This window comes from Caretta caretta, chromosome 5 (assembly GCF_965140235.1).
Source record: "Caretta caretta isolate rCarCar2 chromosome 5, rCarCar1.hap1, whole genome shotgun sequence".
Classification (NCBI taxonomy): Eukaryota; Metazoa; Chordata; order Testudines; family Cheloniidae; genus Caretta; species Caretta caretta.
The window spans coordinates 822,963-844,815 of record NC_134210.1 but is presented as its reverse complement, the minus strand read 5'-3'; the positions used below and the strand labels follow the sequence as shown (position 1 = coordinate 844,815).

At 57.3% G+C, this 21,853-nt stretch overlaps 2 protein-coding genes across 3 annotated transcripts in view; both read left to right on the top strand.

Moving 5' to 3' along the window:
• Window positions 1-164: 164 nt before the first annotated feature.
• Window positions 165-8,014, top strand: LOC142068372 (avidin-like). Its single transcript, XM_048834715.2, has 4 exons — window positions 165-318; window positions 3,350-3,560; window positions 5,412-5,532; window positions 7,419-8,014. The coding sequence occupies exons 1-4, from the start codon at window positions 244-246 to the stop codon at window positions 7,450-7,452; spliced, it is 441 nt and encodes a 146-aa protein (XP_048690672.1). The 5' UTR covers window positions 165-243; the 3' UTR covers window positions 7,453-8,014.
• A 5,774-nt stretch (window positions 8,015-13,788) lies between these two features.
• Window positions 13,789-21,853, top strand: part of LOC142072081 (avidin-like) — a 23,714-nt gene continuing 15,649 nt past the window's right edge. Inside the window, exons 1-3 of one of the 2 annotated variants that reach the window (XM_075128295.1) lie at window positions 13,789-13,932; window positions 15,694-15,901; window positions 20,448-20,568. In XM_075128295.1, coding sequence (XP_074984396.1) covers window positions 13,861-13,932; window positions 15,694-15,901; window positions 20,448-20,568 — 401 coding nt within the window. In that variant the 5' untranslated portion in view covers window positions 13,789-13,860. The remainder of the gene's footprint in view (window positions 13,933-15,693; window positions 15,902-20,447; window positions 20,569-21,853) is intronic. The other variant, XM_075128294.1, reaches the window with a different exon arrangement.

Sequence of the window (21,853 nt, the reverse complement as noted above, 5' to 3'; positions counted from 1 at the left end):
ACGCTTCCCACCAGCAGCCCAGCAGGGCAGGCGTCACATGGCCGGTCACTGGCAAACGCTTCTGGGAACTTCAGGTCCCACTGCAGGAAAAACAACTTGCAAAAGCCAGCACTTGCTCAATACCTGGCACTGCCAACGAGTGAGGTCGCTGGAGCTATAAATAGGAGCCTGACTGGGAGCCCCAGGCATGAGTCCCTGGAGGGAGACTCACCTGGTGTCTGCAGGTGCCTTCCACTCCCAGAGATGATGGGGAAAGTCGCCTTCTCCCTGCTCCTCGCCCTGGCTCTGGTGACCCTCGGGGTCTCCTCAGCGAGAAAGGTATGGGGCAGGGCGAGGGGCCGAGGGGGCTGGGCGCTGGCTCTGGGACGTCTCAGGTGGGGCAGGGCGAGGGGCCGAGGGGGCTGGGCGCTGGCTCTGGCCGGGGCAGGGGGCTCTTGCTTGGGGCAGGATGGCGTGACAACCTGGGGCGAGGAGCAATGGGGTCAGACACTGAAATGAGTCTTGCGGAGGCAAGAGGGGGGTAGGGACTTTCCCCCCTGCCGCGATTTTACTCTCAAGGGAAAGCAGCATCATCTCTTGCAGCAGCGTTTGGACTGAGCCGCTGCACGTCCCAGTGGGGAGATTCCCCCTCCCGCAAAGGGCAGGGACAGGAATGGCTCCGGGGTTTGTTGTTTTATTGTGACGGGAAAGAACTCCCGGGGTGCCCGGCAGATGATGGAGCCGGGAGCAGAATGTCGCAGTGGGTGGGCAAAGGGGCGGGGCAGGAAATGCCCCCCGTGAATGTGTGACAATGGGCAGTGCGGTGCTTGGGGTGCCCTAAAACCCAGAGCAAGCTGGGGGAGCCGTGTCACAGCCAGCAGACACAGCTGGGTAAGCAGACGCACAGTGTGAGGGGGCCAGATGCAGCAGGCTCGGCTCTGCAAAGCTCCCAATCTTCAGCACTGGGACACAAGACTCCCTTCGATTTGATAGCATGACACCCCCTTTTCTGGCTACTGGTCACCTTCAGGGTGTTTGGCACCAGGATCCTGTGGCTGGGCCTGTGCGAGGGTAGAGCAGGGTGAATTGGGCATGCGGGAATTCCCAGCCTGGATTCCTCCATGGGGCCAATTAACTCAGTTTCCCATCGCCAAACCTAGTCAATACCAGCTTCTTCAGAGGAAGGTGTGTGGAAGCATGGAGGAGGCAGTAACCGGATTAAAGTGCCCCAGAAGAGCTTCCGCCTGACCCCAGCAGTCAGGGGTGCACTCCTGCCCAGAAGCAGGAGGGGTCAGAGCCCTCCCAAAACTTGTATGTGTTTTAATCGTTACTGTTCTATTTCAGTCTGGTTTCATTCACCATAGAAACATCTGAGCCTTTTCTGGACACTGCTAAGCTTGTGGCCTTGATGAAATCATGTGGCAGAGAGTTCCACAGATTGTGCAGAGTATGAGAAAGTATTTCCTTTGGATCAGTTTTAAATTTGCTGCCTTTCAGTTTTATGTAATGTTCCTGTGTTATGAGAATGAGCAGCAGCACTAAGGAACCTCCTTTGTCCTAGTCACTATCATGTGTCCCTCTGTCATGTTAGCTCTTATTTGTCACCTCTCTGTCTCCCCCGCTCCATCTCTACCCATCCTTGTCACCCCTTTGCGAACCCCTCGACTCCCGCAGTGTCTGGTTTGAAGTGGGGAGGCCAAAACGGAACACGGGCTCCTTGGAAGGGCTTCCCAGGGATTTATAGAACATACCAAAAAAAACAATGTTAAGAGACTGGTAAGAAAAAGTCAAGCACTCAAAAGTTAGGAAATACCAGGTTGCCCAGACAACCTGAATTCATCCGCTCCATGCTACAGTCTCTAATTCCACAGTCACAGCCCGGCCCCTGCCCAGTCGGTGCACACAGGCTCATTGGATGCCTTGTTATGCCATATTTGCTTTTATGCTCGTTATTCCGGTGTGGCCCTGGGCCTCATTTACTGCACACTGTTTAAAGCCTGCACAGAACACCGAGCTGCTCATGTCCTCCTGGGTTTCTCGAAGTAGCTCTTCCTGGAGTATTTTAGTGGGTTACAAATATTCATGAGTTTCTGTTCCTGGAAATCCTTGGGAAGGGCTCTGAAATGAGCGAGGAGAATGCTTTGCCTAGAACATCTGCCTTATGGTGAGAGAAAGCGACTCGAGCTATTTAGTTTCTCACAGAGACGGCTTAGCGGTGACTGGAACATGGAGCAGAAATCCATACGCTGGGCAGAGATTTCAGAACCAGCCAGCAACTTGATCTAGCAGCCAAAGGCAGAACAAGACTAGAAATCAGGTGTAAAATTTTAACGGAGGGGAATTAACCTTGGGAATGCCTGACCTAGGGACGTGGTGGAGTTTTAAAGTCAAGACTGGGCGTCGTCCTCAGAGCTCTGCTGCAGCACAGCCAGGAGGGACGCTCGTGATCTGCAGGGCCCTTCTGCCCCTAAAATCCATGGTATGAAGTGTCCCCATTTTACAGGTGGGGAACGGAGATGCCAAGGTCAAGGCCAGATCTGTCACAAGTGTTGGCTCATTTTGGATGTCCTATTTGTGAGGCCGAGGGTCTGGTTTGTCAGTGAACTTGGCGTTTGACAGCACTATCCTCGCTCAAAGCCCAGCTCCCACTGACTGCAGGGGTGAGCGCCTCGCGCTTCTGCAAATCTCAGCCCCATCGTCTTGAGTCAGGCGCCCAGAAAATGAGCGCACCGGGGCTCTTTGTGAAAAGGCTGGTGTAGGTGACTTGCCCAGCATCACCTGAGACCCATGTGGCAGAGGCTGGGACAGAATCTCATCTCCAGGGCAGCATTCAGCTTCCACCATGACACCATCCTCTCTCTTCCTGCAGTCCCCTGCCTCAGTCACTCGCACCTTCCAGCTTCTGCAACAAATGAGGCAGGGGTCCTACGGACCACGGCTGGTTCCCTGCACAGCCCCAGGTCAGCCCCAGAGCAGATCTGTACCGAGCACTGAATGAGATGGGTCCTGTGGGAAACTAGCGTGTGAGCTTGTAGTTAAAGACATGGCCCTCGCTGCCATGAGATCTCACTGAAGCCATCAGCTGAGCAGGCTTTGGAGAGGGGCTGAGTGTTCCTGTGGGTAATGGGAACAGCCGGAGACAGTGTGCAAGGAGAAAAACACAGCACAGGAAGGGATCTGACCCCAGAGCCAGCCATTCCCTGCAGGTTTGGGGCAGAGAATCCGATCACAGACCCATGCTCTGTCCCTCTCCTTGTTTGTGGGTCTGGCTCCCGTGTTCGGCGCTCTCAGGGGCATGGCCTAGGGGAGCATTGGGCCCTGCAGCGCTGCAGGGGAGGGACCCATCCTGCTGACCGTGTCTCTCTTTCAGTGCGTCCTGTCAGGACTGTGGAAGAATGAGCTGGGCTCTAACATGACCATCTCTGCCGTGAACACCGATGGGGGATTCACCGGTTTGTACCACACAGCAGTGACGGCCACCGACAAACACATCCGGGTGTCACCCCTGAAGGGGTCCCAGAAGCCCACGAACCAGAGGAAGCAGCCGACCTTTGGCTTCACCGTGAGCTGGACGTTCTCAAGTACGTGGCCCGAGGGTTCAGTGCCCGGGGTGGAGGGGAACGGAGGGGAATTCAGTGCTAACCAAGCTGAAACACTTCCCCGCCCAGTCTCTGCACCGTCCTCTGCTCTTCCAGCCCCTTAACGCTCAGCTTTGGCCAGTGCCAGGGGCTCTGAGCCAGAACTGAACAGACTGGAAACAAGATACAAATGTACCAACCTCAAACCAAAGGGCTGGGGCCTGGCCTCAGACCCATGGTGGAGGGCCCATTGCTCACCCTGGGCTGTGTCTCCAAGGCCATGTAGTCAGAGCTCCTGGGGTCCATCCTCGGCTCTGCCTGGGACTTGCCGAGGGCTCTTGGGCAGCTTCCCCATCACCTCTCCACCTGCCTACGGGGACCCTTGGGGGACCCACCTCCCCAGCTGGGTGCGAGGCTTCAAGTGCTCTGGGGACGAGAGGCCCTGGGGAACACTGCGAGCTGCTTTGTCTCCTCCCTGGCTTGTCCACGGCAGCCTGCTGGGGCTGCTGCCAGAGCTGTGCACGTCCCAGCACCGGTGTTGCTGTGAACTGTTAGTCACTGTCTGTATTAGGTAGTGCCAAGGTCCCTGTGGCGCTAGGCGCTGTACAGACCCAGCCCCTGGCTCAGCGCTCAGCCATCCCGTGCGCACAGGGCACTTGTCGGCCTCCCCAGGCTGGGTGCGAGGCCTTGCTCAGCAGACGCGCTGGGAACCATTACTGGGAACCGCCTCCTGGGGGGCTCCGAAGCAGCGGACAGAGGGTGGGGGCAGCAGGAGCATGTCCCCCTGCAGACGCGGGGGCTGTGAGACACAGGGGTGGCGGGGGAGCCTGGAGGAGGGCGTGCAAACTGGAGCCATCCAGAGCAGACTGAGGGGTGGGGATGGAGCCTTAAGGCTCATGGGGGGTGGGGGGAGGGAGGGAGGAGAAGCAGGAGAACCTGAAGCAGGAACTTCCATTCAGCACCTGCCTCCAGCCCCATCCCATTAGTCTTCCCCATTCCCTTCTGCCCCTCCCCGGCCCCTATCCCCCGCTTCCTATCCCACCCTTTCCTCACCCTGCCCCATCCTCATCTGCCCTCCTGACCCCTCTGCCCCCTCCAGCCAACTCTGCCCCCTGTCCTGCATCTCTTCACCCCTCTGCACTGCAGACAGGCTGCGCCCTCTATCCCTCTGCCCGGCCTGGGGAAAACAGGGGGCCAGTGAGCGCACAGGAAAGGCAAGTTCTCGCTCTCAGTGCTGGGGCCCAGGACCAAAGAGGCAATTGCAGGGAAAGTCCCGCTCAGCCCCACGCTCAGGGAATCTTGGGGGCACTTAGCTGACAAACTCTAGCAAGTGTCTACGGAGCATGTGTGAAGGGAGACTTTTCAGGGACTTGTAACTTGCCCAACTTGGGGCTGGCCAAAGGCCAGTCTCCCCCACTGCCAAGTGTTGAGTCCCAGCTCAAGCATGGGGCATTCAAACTTCCCAGTGAGAAGGTGGTATGAATTTTTTAACATGGCAAAATTAACGTATTTTCCCCCAACCTTGTTCTTGGAAATGGCTGAACCATATTATGTTAAGAAGTAAAAGAACCCCAAACCTCAGCAGCCTGAGGCAGATGTCTGGCATGGGAAACTTCAGCTGAACTGTTGAAATGAGGCAAGTTATAACCAACTGAGAACAGGGTCTTCTAATGGAAAACTTTGGGCACCCTTAACTCTCGGTGCTGCTGCCAGCTCCACCGATGCCTGACTCTTTCTCCTGTTCTGTAGCGGTTCCGTCCACTCCAGTCGTGCTTTAAGCAACTCCGCCTCCTTCCCTGGGCTCTGTTTCTCGGGGGCCTCGCTGACTTTCACTCCTGTCGGGTTCCCCTGCAGACTCAATGACCGTCTTCGTGGGCCAGTGCTTCATGGATGATAAAGGGAAGGAAACTCTGAAGACCATGTGGCTGCTGCGTGAGGAGGTCAGCTCCCCCGGCGCCGACTGGAAAGCGACCAGGTGGGTGACTGGGCACCGACTGCCCAGGGGCGAAGGACTGGAGCGGGGACTGGCCCCGTCTCTCTGCCAAGGGCAGGGCTGGGATCCCGGCTCTGGTCCAAGGGCTCCTAGCGCTGGAGATGTAGGAAAACCAGCCTGCGGGGACAGGGCATGGCTCTCAGCCCAGAGTCACAAACCCATGGGGACCCTTCGCCCTCCAGTGTCTCGCTGGGGGAGGATGAAGTGGTGTGAACCGAAGGCAGGTTTATTCCCCAAGGCTGCAGAGTTCCCTGAGCCCTGTCACACCTCAGGGCTGTGATCCCGGCGGCCAGAGCCAAGTCCCCCCAGGCCTGTGAGAGACTAATGGGGAAACAGAGAGTGGGCTGGGGCAGCTTGTCACTGGGAAGCAGCCCCTGGGAACAGAACCATCTCCGGGGGTGCAGGCGGCTGGGGCACCTGGAAGAACTGGGAGAGTATGGATAATGAGGCTTCGGGCAGCCCTGGCAAAGCCATTCCCTGCTGTTACCCTGGGCTGGGCCCCAGCAAAGGCCTAGTTACCCCATGACACAGCCAAACATGCCTGCCACTGCTGAACCTTTTCCCTCCCGGGGCTGCTAGTGCCCCACGGCCCTGCCCGCCTTGTGGAGAGGCCCACGGGGAGTGGGGGAGGGGGCTGCCTGCCCTGGGGGCACCTCCCGGGGGGCACCAAGGGGAGATTTGAGCCAGTGGTTGCTGGAGGGCCCCTGCCCCCAATGGCCCTGCTGAGCACCACGGGGATGTGCAGCCTGCGGAGCCCCTGCCCCCCCCCCCCCGGGTGCTGCTGGGTGGCTCTGAGGCCCTGCCAGTGCGGGGTGCCCACAGCCACGCTGCCTCCCTGGGCTGGGCGGCTGGGTGCCCCCCCGAGGTGGAGCCTGGAGGAGGCGTTTCCCCAGGCAGCGGTGCTCAGGCGGGTGGCCTGGGAGGGGGTGTCCTTCTTTGGTCTTTTCTCCTTCTGAGGCTGTTGCACTTTGTGCCCCTTCCGCCCCCTCCTCCCCCCGTATCGGGCAGCACCGAGTGCATGGTCTGTGCTGGGCAAATAACAGGTGAGAACAAACCACAGAGGGAAAATATCAGGCGCTGACGGGCTGCTCAGTCTAGCAGGGAAAGGCAGGACAAGAACCAATGGCTGGAAGCTGAAGCCGGACAAATTCCCATCAGAAATAAGGCCCAAATGTTTAACCCTTGGAGCAAGAGGCCAGGGCAGTGCTGGGTTCTCCAGCTCTTCACGGGCTTCAGTTCAAACCCGGCTGCTTTTCTGGAAGATGCTTCAGCCATTCACGAGGTACTGGGCTCAGGGCGGGGGGCGGGGGGCATTGTGGCTGACCTGTGCTACACAGGAGCTTAGCCTGGATGAGCTGATGGTCCCTTCTGACTAAGGGTAAGATTCTGTCCCAGGGATTTTTAGTAAAAGTCAGGGACTGGTTGCGGGCAATGAACAAAAATTCATGGAAGCCTGCAACAAACAAAGAAACAAACAGAGCCTGCCAGGGCTTTCAGCTGCTCCTGCCGCAGGGGCCCCACAGGGGCTGACCCAACCCCAGCCGCTGCTCCAGCAGGCTGGAGACCACTGCCCAGAGGCCCCAAGGTTGGCTGCCGGTCAGCTGTTTTGGTGCCTCCCCACACCCCAGCCGCCACTCCAGAGACCCCGGTGCTGACAGCTGGAGAACCCAGCACTGCCCTGGCCTCTTGCTCCAAGGGTTAAACATTTGGGCCTTATTTCTGATGGGAATTTGTCCGGCTCCATCCCTGCTCCAGAAGAAGTCCTGGAGGTCACGGAAAGTCACAGAATCTGTGACCTCCCTGACAGAATTGTAGCCTTACTTCTGACTGTCACTCTGCGAATCTATGAATTCTGCACTTCCCCGCAGGGTCGGCACAAACATTTTCACCCGGATCAAGTGACGGAACATGGGCGAATCCGTGAGGAGCGACGGTGCCTGGTGACCCTGTTTGCTGGGCTGCAGAATCGCCCGTCTCTGTCTCCACCTCCCCCTCGCTCTCCGGTGACCCCCCCAGACTCGCTGTCCCACCCCCCCCATGCTGCAGTTTAGTTCCTTTCCCAGTAAAGCTCTTGCGCGGGAGGCAAATGAGTCTCTGGTGTTTTTACCGCTCTTGGCCCTTGGGGTGAAGCTGTTGCTGAGCCGTGACTCCCACCTGCCCCTCCCTGGATTCCCCGGGAGGTGCCGGATTCTCTCCCGTTAGCCAGGCCCTTCCTGGGACACCCCTTGGCAGGTTCATCCCCCTGGGTCGCTCCTTTGCTCCCTGCCCGTGGCCGGGGTACAGAATGCAGCAGCCGGTGTACAGCCCCTAGGAGACGCCCTTCCCGGCTAAACGGCCCTTCGCTCGCTTGGGAGGTTCCTGTCCAGCGCTCTCAGCCCTGGGTTTCGTTTCTCTCCAGCATCCGGCGCCACCCACCTTGAGATCTAGGCACCAGAAGCCAAATAAACATTTTTCACTGGAAAAACAGGGCTCAGTTCTGTGTTGTTCTCCACGGGACGTGTAAGGCTCCAGAGGAACCTGGCACGGGGAAAGGGACGGGCAAAACCTGTGGATTAAAGCTCTGGAGATTCAAAGTCACGTGTTCCCACCCACCCCTGACTAAAATCCCACTGTAGCTTGGATCTGACTGGAGCAGTTGGGAACCTTGCCCCCCGCCATTGAGCAGGAAGGGAGAGGCCTTGAAGCGGGACCTGACCTCATCTCCTGGGATTTGAATAGCACACGGCGCATGGGGCTGGCTGGCCCTGGTGCAGAGGATGGAAGGGTCAGTCCCTGGGGCAGGCCCACATTAACACACTGGGCCAATAATCCAAAGGGGGAGGGAGGCCTTTGGGGAGCAGGACCTGCTCCACCCCCATGGGGAGCAGCCAGTCCTGGATCCCACAAGGGCAGAGGCAATTCTTGATTTAGTCCTAAGTGGTGCACAGGACCTGGCCCAACATGTGCACAGAGCTGAACCACTCGGTCATAGCGACCGTAATATAATTAAATGTAACATCATTGGGCCGGGGCGGGGGGATACCAAAGAACCTCAGCACAGGAGCATTTAACTTCAGAAAGGGGAACTACACAAAAAGGAGGAGGCTAGTGAAACAGAAATGAAAAGGAATCATCCCAAGAGTGAAATGCCGGCAAGCTGCCTGGAAGCTATTTAAGCCCCATAATAGAGGCTCAAATCAAATGTACACCTGAAATAAAAAAAATAGTAAAGGGGACCAAAGAAAAAATGCCACGGTGGCTAACAACAGAGTAAAAGAGGCAGGTGGGGCAAAAGGTTCCCTTTCAAAATGGGAGGGTCAAATCCGAGTGGGAACAACAGAAAGGAGCATCCGCTCCGGCAAGTCAAGTGCAAACGTGTAATTAGACAGGCCTAGAAGAGCAACAAGCCAAAGACTCAAAAACTAACATCAAACCTGTGCTAAATACACCAGCAGCAGGAAGCCTGCCAGACAATCAGTGGGGCCCCTGGACAATGGGGGTGCCAAAGGAACCCTTCTTCTTCTCTGTATGGCTGATAGAAACGTAGAGCAACAACAATACTCTACATTCAGATGGGTAAGCGAGATAACTGCCTGAGGCCTTCTTCATATTTGTGAATCGGGCATTGAGTCGTTATATGGTCCTGGTCTGTTCTGGGTGGCCAGTCACACACTGGAGAGTCTTTACTTTTCCATTTGTGCAGCAAGTATCCACATCCGCCATGGTTTGTGCAGATACAGATTAGGGTTCCCATGAGCTTTGTGGGAGATTGAAGCCAGGAATCATCTGCATCCGGTTTTTTACAAGGTGTTTATTTGTGACTTCTTGTGACTCCATTCGGCTTTCCAAGCTTCATCAGGGTTGAAGGTGCATTGTTGAAGGCTAAATGCGAGGGTCCAAAAGGGCTCACGTGACTTCAAGCGATGGTGTGGGACATTGCTAAGGTCCTGGTGGATGGGAAAACATTCGTTTTCCACGATCCTCTGGAATTCCCGAAGGGTTGCAGCATCGCAGCGAATGGATGGGGGAGCCATGTGTGACAGCACCAGCAGCCAAGGCGTTGGGGTCAACTTCAGCTGGACATCAACAAGTTGAGTGCAGCTACTTCTGGTCCATGCTGGTGCCCAATACTCAGCTATGGAGTCGACAAAGGCCCTTGCTGATGTCCGTAATACTGATGCTGATGGTCCCCAGCTTGTGCTAGCCAGTTTCTGGACCAGGTTGACCCTTGTCTTCATCTTGGCAGCTACCTTCTTCAGATGGTTGTGGAAGGTTAGTGTGTGATCCAGCTTCCCTGCAGGATAGGTCGGCATGGGGTCATGTTCCGCAGTGTAGCCGCAGAAGGTCACTTTCAGGGTGTGCTCAGTGTTCCTGTTATCAAGATGGAATGCAGTGCTGTGGTTTTGTGAGGATTTGCCTTGAGCTTCCCTTTCCAGAAATATTCCTCCCTGGTGTTTAGGTCCCCATTCAAGGTGGACTTGAGGTCGTTGAAGGTGGCTACTTGCATTGCCAGGGCGAGATCATCCACATATGCAACTTTGCGCGACTTCGTTGGAGGCATGTTGCTCGTGTGATATTGAAAATTGTCGGCGTGAGTACTGAGCCTTGTGGCAGCCCATTGTTGAGGAACTGGGGTGAACTGACTTTGTTGCCCAAGTGGACACATAGCTGCCTACTGCTCAGCATCATCCATAGCAGACATAGTGTTTTGTGGCAGCGAGTGATCCTTGCGAGCTTCAGCATCAAGCCTTTAATCTAGACCATGCCGTAGGCAGATGACAGGTCTACAAAGCTGCACCCGTCTCAGATTTCCTCTGGAATCTGGCCTCCCTGTGGCTTACAAGGGCCAAAACTTGATCACAACAACTGTGTTTAGGCCAGAAAGACAAGGCCATTGCAGAGACGCTAAATGAATTCTTTGCATCAGCCTTCACTGCAGTCTTCACTGCAGCAGATGGGAGGGAGATTCCCACACCTGAGCCATTCTTTTCAGGTGACAAATCTGAGGAATGTCCCAGATTGAGGTGTCAATAGAAGAGGTTGTGATGTTCCCCTGGTGTTATCTGGACCGGTGATCTGCTAGGTCACTCCAATCCTTGACTCTGGGAGCCAGCCTGACCCTGCTCTGCTCTGAGAACCCCCACTCCCGGGCTGTTCACTCCGAGAGGGGAATTGTTTCCAGGGGGGAACCAGCTCTGGTCCCAGGGAATAGATCTACTAAAGAGTCTCCCTGCTCCTCCCAATGTCCACACACGGCCAACACCACATTCCCCCTGGCATAATATGGCTTCATCATATTCACATGGTACACCCGGCGGTGGTGCGCCCGGTTCGACAGCTCCACCACATAGTTTACCTCACTGAGCTGCTTGACGACCTTGAAAGGGCCCTCCCAGGCAGCCTGTAGTTTGTTCTTTCTCACAGGGATGAGAACCATCACCGGATCCCCGGTGGCGTAGGCACGGGCCCGCGCCGTGCGGTCATACCAGACCTTCTGCTTCCTCTGGGCTCTGGCCAGATTCTCCCTGGCCAGGCCCATGAGTTCAGCCAGTCTCTCTCGGAAGATCAGGACATACTCCACCACTGACTCTCCATCGGGAGTGGCCTTCCCCTCCCACTCGTCTCTCATCAGGTCTAGGGGGCCCCTCACCCTCCTTCCATATAACAGTTCGAAAGGCGAAAATCCGGTAGACTCCTGGGGCACCTCCCTGTACGCGAACAGCAGGTGAGGTAAGTACTTGTCCCAATCCTGCGGGTGCTGGTTCATAAAGGTTTTCAGCATCATCTTTAGCGTCCCGTTAAACCTCTCCACCAGCCCATTGGACTGGGGGTGATAAGCTGAGGCCCAGTCGTGCCGGACCCCACATTTCTCCCACAAGCACCGGAGCGGGGCCGACATGAAGTTAGAGCCTTGGTCTGTCAAGACTTCCTTGGGGAACCCCACTCGGCTGAAAATGGTCAGGAGCGCATCGGCCACGGTGTCTGCTTCAATGGAAGCTAAGGGCACTGCCTCGGGGTAGCGGGTGGCGAAATCTACCACCCCCAGAATGTATTTCTTCCCCGACCGGGTCGTCTTGCTGAGAGGCCCCACGATGTCCATAGCCACCTTCTGGAAAGGCTCCTCTATGATGGGCAAAGGTCTCAAAGGCGCTTTCCCCTTGTCCCGGGCCTTCCCCACCCTCTGACAGGGGTCACAGGATCGGCAATACTGCAAGACCCCGGGCCAGTAAAAGTTCTGTAGCAACCTCTGTCACGGAGTCCCTGGGCGATGCTCTGGAACTGCTCCCCACGAAGCCAGGCAGGACTCTGGGGAAGTCTCCTCTCTGTGAGCAGCCTGTCTGCAGGACACACAGCTCACCCGGCTTCCACCTTCCTGGGTCTGACCCCGGAGCATTCAGCATCCTCTGCCCCTCCGTGCGCTTCCCACAGCGAGTCCGCTCAGGTGGGGTCCTGGGGAAGCCAGAGGGTCCTGCCCCCCAACTCCGCAGTCAGACGGGACTCTCAGCCAGCCAGTAAAACAGAGGTTTATTAGACGACAGGAACATGGTCTAACACAGAGCTTGTAGGTGCAGAGAACAGGACCCCTCAGCTGGGTCCATTTTGGGGGGCAGTGAGCCAGACAACCACATCTGCCCTTCACTCCATGTCCCAGCCAGCCCCCAACTGAAACTCCCTCCAGCCCCTCCTCCTCTGGGCTTTGTCCCTTTCCCGGGCCAGGAGGTCACGGGATTCCTTTGTTCTCTAACCCCTTTAGCTCTCACCTTGCAGGCGGGAGGGGCCCAGGCCATCAGTTGCCAGGAAACAGGGTGTCGGCCATTCTCTGTGTCCAGACCACTGCACACACCTGCCCTCTAGGGCTCTGCATTGATCATACACCCTTACCCCACCACCCAGACACTTAAGAACTGCCTAGGGGAAACTGAGGCACCCCCACACTATTCAGAGGAACCATTAAGAACAGTCCCACTTCGTCACAGGGGGTTCCAAAGAGGTTGGAGCGCGGCTGTTCTCAGTGGTGGCAGATGACAGAACAAGGAGTAATGGTCTCAAGTTGCAGGGGGGAGGTTTAGGTTGGATATTAGGAAAAACTTTTTCACTAGGAGGGTGGTGAAGTACTGGAATGGGTTACCTAGGGAGGTGGTGCAATCTCCTTCCTTAGAGGTTTTTAAGGCCCGGCTTGACAAATACTTGGCTGGGATGATTTAATTGGGGATTGGTCCTGCTTTGAGCAGGGGGTTGGACTAGATGATGTCCTGAGGTCTCTTCCAACCCTAAACTTCTATGATTCTATCTGAGTTAAAGAAAATCAGTGACAGAAACTGGTTTAAATGCTCCCATTTAAAGGGACCCAGCATCTCGTCAGAGCTGGTTTTGGTTTTGGGTTGGTGGCCCCATCCCTCCCCGTCCTGCGGATCCCTCCTGTGCCTGCCCACCCCCCTGGGTCCCCTCCTTCCCCCTGCAGGCCACGGCCTCCTGTGCTTCTCCAGCTGACCCCTCCCCTGTCGGCATTTCTGCCCCTCAGCCCGGCCCCAGCTCTGTCCCCACAGCGCTTGGCACTGCTCTGTCCTGCTCTTGCCCTCTCATCCTGCTGTTGCGGCTGCCCACGTGCTCTCTCCTCACTCGCCCCGTTCCTGAGGGTGACTAGTTGCCGTCCTGATTCCTCATCCATGAGTCACGTTTGCTGGCCCTTTAGCGTCGTGTCGCTGGCAGCCTTTGCCGTTGCAAGGTGCTGTGTGTTCACAGAAACCACCCGGAAATGGGGGCCCATTTCCCTGCGCTGCTGTTCGTACATATTCTCCAGAGCCGTGCAGAGCCACCCCGTGGGGAGGAACCAGCAGCTCTTGGGTCCCCCAGGGGGGCCGTTACTGCCGCCTTCGCCGGTCAATTGTCTCATTGCAACAGCCGCAGAACCTTTGGACTCCACTGTTCCTGGGCCTCAGGGCCCAGCGAGGAGCGAACCTGATGAGCCTCTGCACCAAAGTGCTCTCAGCCAGGCCTGGGCCTGGCTCCATCGCTTCACACGGACTCAACCGATGCTCTGGGCATCAGGGGTTTCCAGAGAGCCACAGTCCTGGCCTCGGGTTCGGTCAGAAGTTGCACAACACTGCTTGGGTCACACGGCCCTTTTCACTTTCTCTTTCTTTTCCTCAGAAATTAAATTTAAGCAAAAATCTCTATTTCTTGGAACTGCTAATCAGTAAATAACCAGCACCCATCCCAGCCCCGCCTGTGTCTAGGGTTATAAATAGGGGCCTGAGTGGGAGTCCCAGACACGAGTCCCTGGAAGGAGATTCCTCTGGCACCTGTGGGCAGCCTCCACTCACAGTAACAATGGGGAAAACGGGTTTCTCTCTGGTCCTTGCCCTGTTTCTGGTGACCGTTGTTGCCTCTTCAGAGAGAAAGGTACTACACAGGGCGAGGGTCCGAGGGGGCTGGGCGCTGGCTCTGGGGTGTCTCCGGCTGAGGCAGGGCGAGGGCCCAAGGGGGCCGGGCGCTAGCTCTGGGGCGTGTCAGGGCGAGGGCCCGAGGGGGCCGGGCGCTGGCTCTGGGGCGTGTCAGGGTGAGGGGCCGAGGGGGCCGGGTGCTGGCTCTGGGGTGTCTCCGGCCGGGGCAGGGTGAGGGGCCGAGGGGGCCGGGCGCTGGCTCTGGGGTGTCTCCGGCCGGGGCAGGGCGAGGGGCCGAGGGGGCCGGGCGCTGGCTCTGGGGGTCTCCGGCCGGGGCAGGGCGAGGGGCCGAGGGGGCCGGGCACTGGCTCTGGGGCGTGTCAGGGCGAGGGCCCGAGGGGGCCGGGCGCTGGCTCTGGGGCGTGGCGGGGCGAGGGCCCGAGGGGGCCGGGCGCTGGCTCTGGGGGTCTCCGGCCGGGGCAGGGCGAGGGCCGAGGGGGCCGGGCGCTGGCTCTGGGGGTCTCCGGCCGGGGCAGGGAGCAGTGAGAGCCGGAGGGGAGCGATGGGCGATGGGTCAGGCGCTGCAATGACCCGTGGAGGTGAGGGCAGGCGGGGGGCCTTTCCCCACGCCGGGATCCCGCTCTGGAGGCAACGCAGCCCCGTCGGGCACAGCGACCTGCGGGCTGAGCGCCGCACGCCCCACTCAGCCAGGCAGGTTGTGTCCCGGTGAGGAGACTTCTCGGGGACCGGACAAGAAACGCCCTGAGGTGGTGACGGTGCCAAGCCAGGGAGCCCCGCCAGGGCCCCAGGCTCCAGCTCACCAAGCTCGAGCAACCCGCGGGGGGCCTGGAGCCGCTCCCTGCCGGAGCCGCCAAGCAGGACGCTCAGTGCAACGGGCTGGAAGCCGCAGGCTCAGATTCTCAAAGCCCCGCGTTACCCCGTCAGCAGAGATCAAACACGACTGAGCGGCTCCCTCAAATCGGAAACCCCTTTTGTCCTTCGAGAGCACCCGGGTCTCAGCCCCCAGCTCGCGGGTCCCTGTCTCCCTGAGCCGCTGGGGGCTGGAACCGGGCGGATTTCACTGCTGCTTTGCCTGGGCATTCGCCTTCTCGGGTCCGAAACGTCCCAGGCCAGAGTCACTCTGGGGACTGGGCTTTCTGAGCAGCCTTGGCAGGGGCAGCTCGGCTGCGGATCCCTCCCCGTGCCGTGGGCGTAGGAGAGGCCAGGCGGCACCCAGAGCACCCCCGGGCGGGGCCGGAGACAGCACGTCCCGGACGACGTTGCGCTGCACCCGTCCCGTCCTCGTGCCCAGCAGTCCCAGGGCAGACCTGCTCCGGGGGACCGGGAGACGCGCCAGTGGCAGGGAACCTGCCACCTCTCTCGGGCCCCTCGGGGCCCTGCGGCTCCGGGGGACGGACGGCTGCTGTCTCCCCTGCCTCAGAGACGCTCCCCTCGTTGTGTGTGGGGAGGGGACGGTGGGGTGGAGAGAGGAAGGGGGACGCCTCCTCCGTACCCCCGGGTTCGGAGAGAGAAGGCAGAGCCCCCGCCCAGCGGCAGAGGGAGGCCGGGTGCTATGGTTGGGAGGGTTTTATTTTTATTGGGCAGGGGGTTCCCCTCAATGGCCAGGAGTCAGAGCACAGACCCCCTTGGTCACTGGTCGTCCTCTGCTTTGTGGGGTCTGTGTCCTGCGTTTAGGGCTCTCGGGGTCACAGCCTCAGCTGGGGTCTGACCCTCCTGACTCCACCATCCCCTTCCCGCTGACTGCACCCCCCTCTTTCAGTGCATCCTGACTGGAGACTGGCAGAACGACCTGGGCTCTAACATGACCATCTCTGCCGTGAACGGGGCCGGGCAGTTCTCTGGGTTGTACCTCACAGCGGTGTCAGCCACAGAAAAGCCGATCCTCGTGTCGCCCCTGAACGGATCCCAGCATGTCGACAACCTGGAGCAGCCAACCTTCGGGTTCACCGTCAAATGGAGCTTCTCAGGTACGTGGTCCAGTGGCTTTGGGGACAGGGCTGGCCTTACCATGAGGCGAACTGAGGCGCCAGACTGTGGGGGGCACCACTAGGACCCAGAGTGTAGAAAATTGTGTCTGCTGCGGATTCTCTCTGCTCGAGATGCCCAGAGAGGGGGGAGTGCTGGGCTGGAGGAAGGAGGGCACAAGAGACATAAGAGGCAGGCAGGAGAAAGGTGAGAGGGAATCACAGAAAGCAGCAGGAGCTGCAGGCAGAGAGAGGAGGAGGAGCCTCTTATGTACCTCTCTAGCACCCCAGGAGCCTGGACTGATTAACCCCAGCTTCTCGGGGAGCTTCCTGTGTCCTCCGGCGTCCCTGAACCCACTTGAGGAGAACAGGCCGTCAACTGAAGGAGTAGGAGCCAGTTAGGCCCTTAAGACGCTGACATCTTCCCTCACTCAGGCCCTGCTACCAGCCTGCTTATTTGTCCCCTTCAACTGAGTGTTGAGAGCCACTGTAGCTGGCCCAGAACAGCAGCCATGAGTGAAAGAAGAAAACGCCCCTCTGGGGCAGCATTCAGAAAAAGAAAGCAAGCAAAGGAAGCTTTTCTATCTAAGCGGGAAGGAGCTCTCCTGAGATACGTAGACACAAATGTTCACGATGAGCCTTCCGGCCCCAGGGAGGATGTGAGTGGTGAGGAGAGGCCTGATCTTCCAGTCAGTCAGAGTGCAGGTGACCTGGCAGCTACTGCAGCATCCGTATCTCCATCTCAAATGGATGTAGCCATGCACATTCCTGAAGAAAAGTGTAGATCAGAGAAGAGTGTGGTGGAGGCGCAAGAAACGGCTGCTGCTGAGTTTAGTTCCTTAAGTCTAGAGGATCCAGGACTGTGGACCCCCCTGAGCGGTAGCCTGAAGGACTTCCTTGTACTGCACGGGCCACAGCAAGTGAAAAACTTCATGTCCCCAAAGACAATGGTGGTCAGTGATGCAGCATCAGCAACTTCTAGTGAGGCTGCTGAATTTTTTAATGTAATTCAAAGCATCGATGGATCTTTCTCTGCATCAACTCATCGATGGCAAATTTTGAAGCAACATCTGGGAACATCCTCTCTGACACTGAAACCACTGAGTGCCAAACAATGGGAAAGTCGAGTGGAGGCGATAAAGCCTCTCAAACACCAAATTGGGAAGATAGATGATGCCATAGTTGCCATTATGGAGGATAATGCTGTGACAGGAACTGTTCGTGGGAGAACAGTGGCAGAGGGAAATGGAATCACCAGAAACATACCTAACTTCAAATTTCCGTGTGGCTTAGTGTTGTGGCATGACATACTGTTTGAAATAAATGTTGTAAGCAAGAGACTCCAAGATGTTGACCTTGATATATCTGGAGCAATGGAACAACTGGACAAAGCAAAGTCATACCTACGGTCTTACCGGTCAGATGAGGGATTTCAAAACATTCTGAAGAGTGGCAGAGAACTTCACACTGAAGCTATTTTCCCACCCATTCAAGAACACAAGAGTCACCGAAGAAGAAGACATTTTGATTACGAGGCACAGGATAATCCCATAAGAGACCCCAAACAACAATTCAAAGTTGAATTCTTTAACCAGGTGCTAGATTGTGCAATACAGGCAGTTGAAGAACGTTTCATGCAGCTCAGGGAACACAGCAGTAGATTTGGGATGTTGTATGATATTCCCAAACTCCTCACGATACCTGAAGAAGACCTACACCAGCAATGCAGGGCACTAGAGACAGTGTTGATGACACACGATGACATGCGCGATATTGATGCGAGTGATTTAGGGGATGAACTGAAAGCCCTTTCAAGATACATTTCAGCAGGATCAACTCCAAAGGCTGTTCTGGAATATATGTGCACAAATAAGATGGCCACCCTCTTTCCACATGCTTTTGTTGCTCTGCGTATACGTCTAACACTTCCTGTAACAGTTGTGAGTGGAGAACGCAGCTTCTCCAAGCTGAAGTTAATAAAAACATGTCTACGCGCCACACTGACACAGGAGAGGCTGGTCGGCCTTGCCACCATCTCAACAGAGCACGAGCTGGCCCAGACTATGGACCTTCAGCAGGAAGCAGTTCAAATATTTGCAACCAAGAAGGCTCAGAAAGCACCACTTTGGCTATTCAAACAGATACAAATGCCGGTGTTTACTATGCAGACAAGAAACGTTACCTTCGCTATTCAGGCGTTTGAAAGTTAAGTGTTACTTAAAATGTTTGAACAAGGCATTTTAAGTCGTGAGTTCTCCTTTACTGGGGTAGGTAGCAGAGCAGCACCCTGAGAGGAGTAAAACAGGAAGAAGGCAGAATTGAGACCTTTCAAAGTTTTGGCCCATGCGAGGGGGTATGGGGGCCTCATTTGAGCTCCCCACCTCAGGTACCAAAATGTTGTGGGCCAGCCCTGTTCGGGGACCAGCGCGGAGGGTCGCAGGGAGAGGAACTCAGTGCTCAATGGGTAGGCTGAAATCCCCCCAGCTCCACCTGGGGCAGTGCCTGGTGCCCCCCACCCGGCCCACCCCAGGCCATCTTCCGCAGCCTCCTCCTCCTCCTCCCATTCGTGACCCTGCCTGTCGCAGGCCACCCCTTTGGCCTGGCACTGCCTCCCCATCTCATGCACCCAATGGCCAGCAACCTGCTGTGGCTGACAAGGCTCATCACAACGTAGTGATCCTCCCCGCCCCCCACAACACTCAGTAACTTTGGTTCCTGTGCCAAAGTCCCTGCCATCATTTCACCTCCTCTCTGGGTGGGGAACCAGCTGTTTGCCCTGGGACACTTCTGTTCTGGAGGGGCACGTTTTGGCAAAGCGGTTGCATTTGCCACATCCTCGGCATTCTTGCCCATATGCAGGATGGTTCCTATGGCATGGTCACGGCCACATTTAGAACAACCCTTCATTGCCCCTGGCTGCTCTTTTTTCACTGGATCCCAGGTTTTTGTTAGCAGCAGGACGGCTTCCAGCCTAGGCGCTTGCCAAAGGCAGACTCAGTGCGATGGGGGCACTTGTCTGTCTGGCTCACCCAGCCCTCCCAGTTGTTTTTAATCATTTCATCTGCACGATATTATACGTCCGCAGCATGTTCAAGGGTTTGGACAGCCTCGCTCGCACCGCGTTTGACACAACACACGCACAAGGCGGTCTCACTGAGCAATTCGCTCGGTTCTCAGTAGTCCCATGATTGTGCTGCCAGGTTTAAATCAGTCACATATTGATCCCCATCGGTCTGACTTCTGGTGAAAAATTGTGCTTCTCACACATGAAGTTGCTTTGCGGTGCACAGAATGCCTCAGACTCACTCTTTGAGACCTCTATGTTTTCTCCATCTGCATCATCATCAACTTGAAACCTCCCCTCGTGCTCCTTCACCTGTCCAGGAAGAAATAACTCTGTCTGCCGCCATCCATCTATTGTGTCTGCACCCAGAGCCGGTGCCAGGCATAAGCAGACTGAGCAATTGCTTAGGGCCCCGAGCAGCTCAAGGGGGCCCCCTTTAATTATTACTATGTGTTGTGGGGGGGAATATTCCCGCTTAGGGCCCGCAATGGCTGGTTCAGCACTGTCTGCACCACTCACAACACTGCGCACTCAGATCCTTGCTCCCACTTTCGCCATTTTTCTGCTGCATTTCTGCCAAACTCTAACTTTCCTGGAGGCTTTACATGGTCCTCCGCCAGGCACAGGCTCCTTGTCCTGTTCAGCCAGCAGCTTCCCTCCCCGCTCCTGCTGCTCTGCCCCATGCACATGCCTCCTAGGCCCATCTGCATGAAGCAGGCACAGCCCAGTGTTTCATTCAGTGCTCAGAGAATGGGGCAGCTCGTCAGTATCCCTTTTCATTCTCCTTAGGGTGACCAGGTGTCCGGTTTTCGACACGAACACCTGGTCAAAAAGGGATCCTGACAGCCCCTGTCAGCACCACTCTCTGCTAGCCTCTGCGCCGCATGGCCCCCAGGAAGCAGCCGGCATGTTCCCCTTCTGGCTCCTATGCATAGGGGCAGCCAGGGGGCTCCACACACTGCCCCCGCCCCAAGCACTGCCCCCGCAGCTCCCATTGGCCGAGATCTGCAACCAATGGGAGCTACAGAGGCATCGCCTGTGGACGGGGCAGTGCACAGAGCTGCCTGCCCATGCCTCTGCCCCAGCCCTGATCCCCCTCCCACCCTCCGGACCCCTCGATCCCAGCCTGGAGCACCCTCCTGCACCCCAAACCCCTCATCCCCAGCCGGAGCTCTCACTCCCTCCCGCACCCCAACCCCCTGCTCCGCCTGGTGATAAGGAGCGAGTGAGTCAGGGTGGGGACAGCGAGAGACAGAGGGAGGGGGAGGGAGTTCTGGGGTCCATCCTGGGCACTGCCAGTGACTCACTGGGGCCTTGGCCTGTCACTTCCCTTCCGTACAATGAGATCACTGTCCGGACCCACCTCCCAGGCTGGGCGTGGAGCCTGGGACGTGCTTGTGGGTGAGAGGTGCGGGAGAGGACACCAGGGGTCTCAGGCCGAGTGTCTCTGAGATTCGCTCTAACCCCTGTTCGATTCCATGGCAGACTCGACAACCGTCTTCGTGGGCCAGTGCTTCACGGATGATCATGGGAAGGAAACTCTGCAAACCATGTGGCTGCTGCGAGACAAGGCCAAATCCATGGATGATAACTGGAATGCAACCACGTGAGTGACTGAAAATCCTCATTCCCCAGGGAAGAGAATCATCTCCAGTGGTCTGGCTTCGCCATCCCAGGAGATGGACACAGCCTGTGTGGCGGAGACTCAGGTGATGGGGTGGGGACCAGTCCCGTGGCCAGAGGAGACAGGCAATGGCCTGCAGTGGGGAGCAGCACGTCTTCCCCAGACGCTCCTGCACTGACCACTGTGAGCCTGACTCTGGCAGGGAGGAGGAGGAGGAGGAGAGAAGATGGTGACAGGACCATCAGAAAAGCCCCAGAAGTCCTAAGCATCTGCAGACGGCCATCAGGTCCCCCCTCACTCTTCTGTTCTCAAGAATAACCATGCGCAGTATTTCTACCCTTTCCTCAGGTTGCATTTTCTAAACCTTTGATCGTTTTTCTTGCTCTCCTCTGGCCCCTCTCCAATTTCTCCACATCTTTCCTAAAGCGCAGCACCCAGACCTGGCCCAGGCCTCCAGCTGAGGCCTCCCCAGCGTGAGGAGAGGACAATCACCTCCCCTCTTGTACATATAACGCTCCTGTTAACACAGCCCTCGATTCGATCAGCCTTTTCCCCAGCTGCATCACGCTGTGGGCTCATGTTCAGTTTGTGATCCACGACACCCCACAGCTGGTTTCAGCAGTGCTCCCTCCTAGCTAGATGATCCCCACTTTGTAGCTGTGCATAGGATTTTTCGCTCCTGGCTGAAGTACTTTGCACTTGTCTTCTTTGAATTTCATCCAGGTGACCTCAGACCAATTGTTCAAATTCTCAAGGTCGCTCTGGATTTTAATCCTGCCCCCAAGTGCTGCCAGCCCCTCCCAGCCTGGTGTCACCCCCACACTGTATAAGCCCCCTCGCCATGCCATTGTCCAAGTCCTACATGAAAACATTGAGTAGCAGCGGCCCCAGGACTGACCCCTGGGGAGGGGGCCCAGGCCTCTGGTGCTACTTCGTGCCCCTCCCTGCGGCAAGGGAGCTCCTGCCTGGTGACCTGTTTGTGCCCAGCCCTCCTCAGAGCACAGGCTGGCACCCAGTGTGTCAGCAGCCAGGCGGGAGGCTACAGGGGGGCTGGGGGCACCTCCCGGGGGCACCAAGGGGAGATTTGAGCGAGTGGCTGCTGAAGGGCCCCTGCCCTCAATGGCCCTGCTGAGCACCATGGGGATGTGCAGCCTGCGGAGCCCCTGCCCCCCCCACCCCGGGTACTGCTGGGTGGCTCTGAGGCCCTGCCAGTGCGGGGTGCCCACAGCCATGCTGCCTCCCTGGGCTGGGCGGCTGGGTGCCCCCC

What these genes read in the sequence shown, in the direction of transcription:
- LOC142068372 (XM_048834715.2), top strand. Translation starts at nt 244, where the DNA reads ATGATGGGGAAAGTCGCCTTCTCCCTGCTCCTCGCCCTGGCTCTGGTG. An exon ending in CGTGAGCTGGACGTTCTCAA is followed by an intron (nt 3,561 to 5,411) that starts GTACGTGGCCCG and finishes GTTCCCCTGCAG; the next exon opens with ACTCAATGACCGTCTTCGTG. An exon ending in GCCGACTGGAAAGCGACCAG is followed by an intron (nt 5,533 to 7,418) that starts GTGGGTGACTGG and finishes ACTTCCCCGCAG; the next exon opens with GGTCGGCACAAACATTTTCA.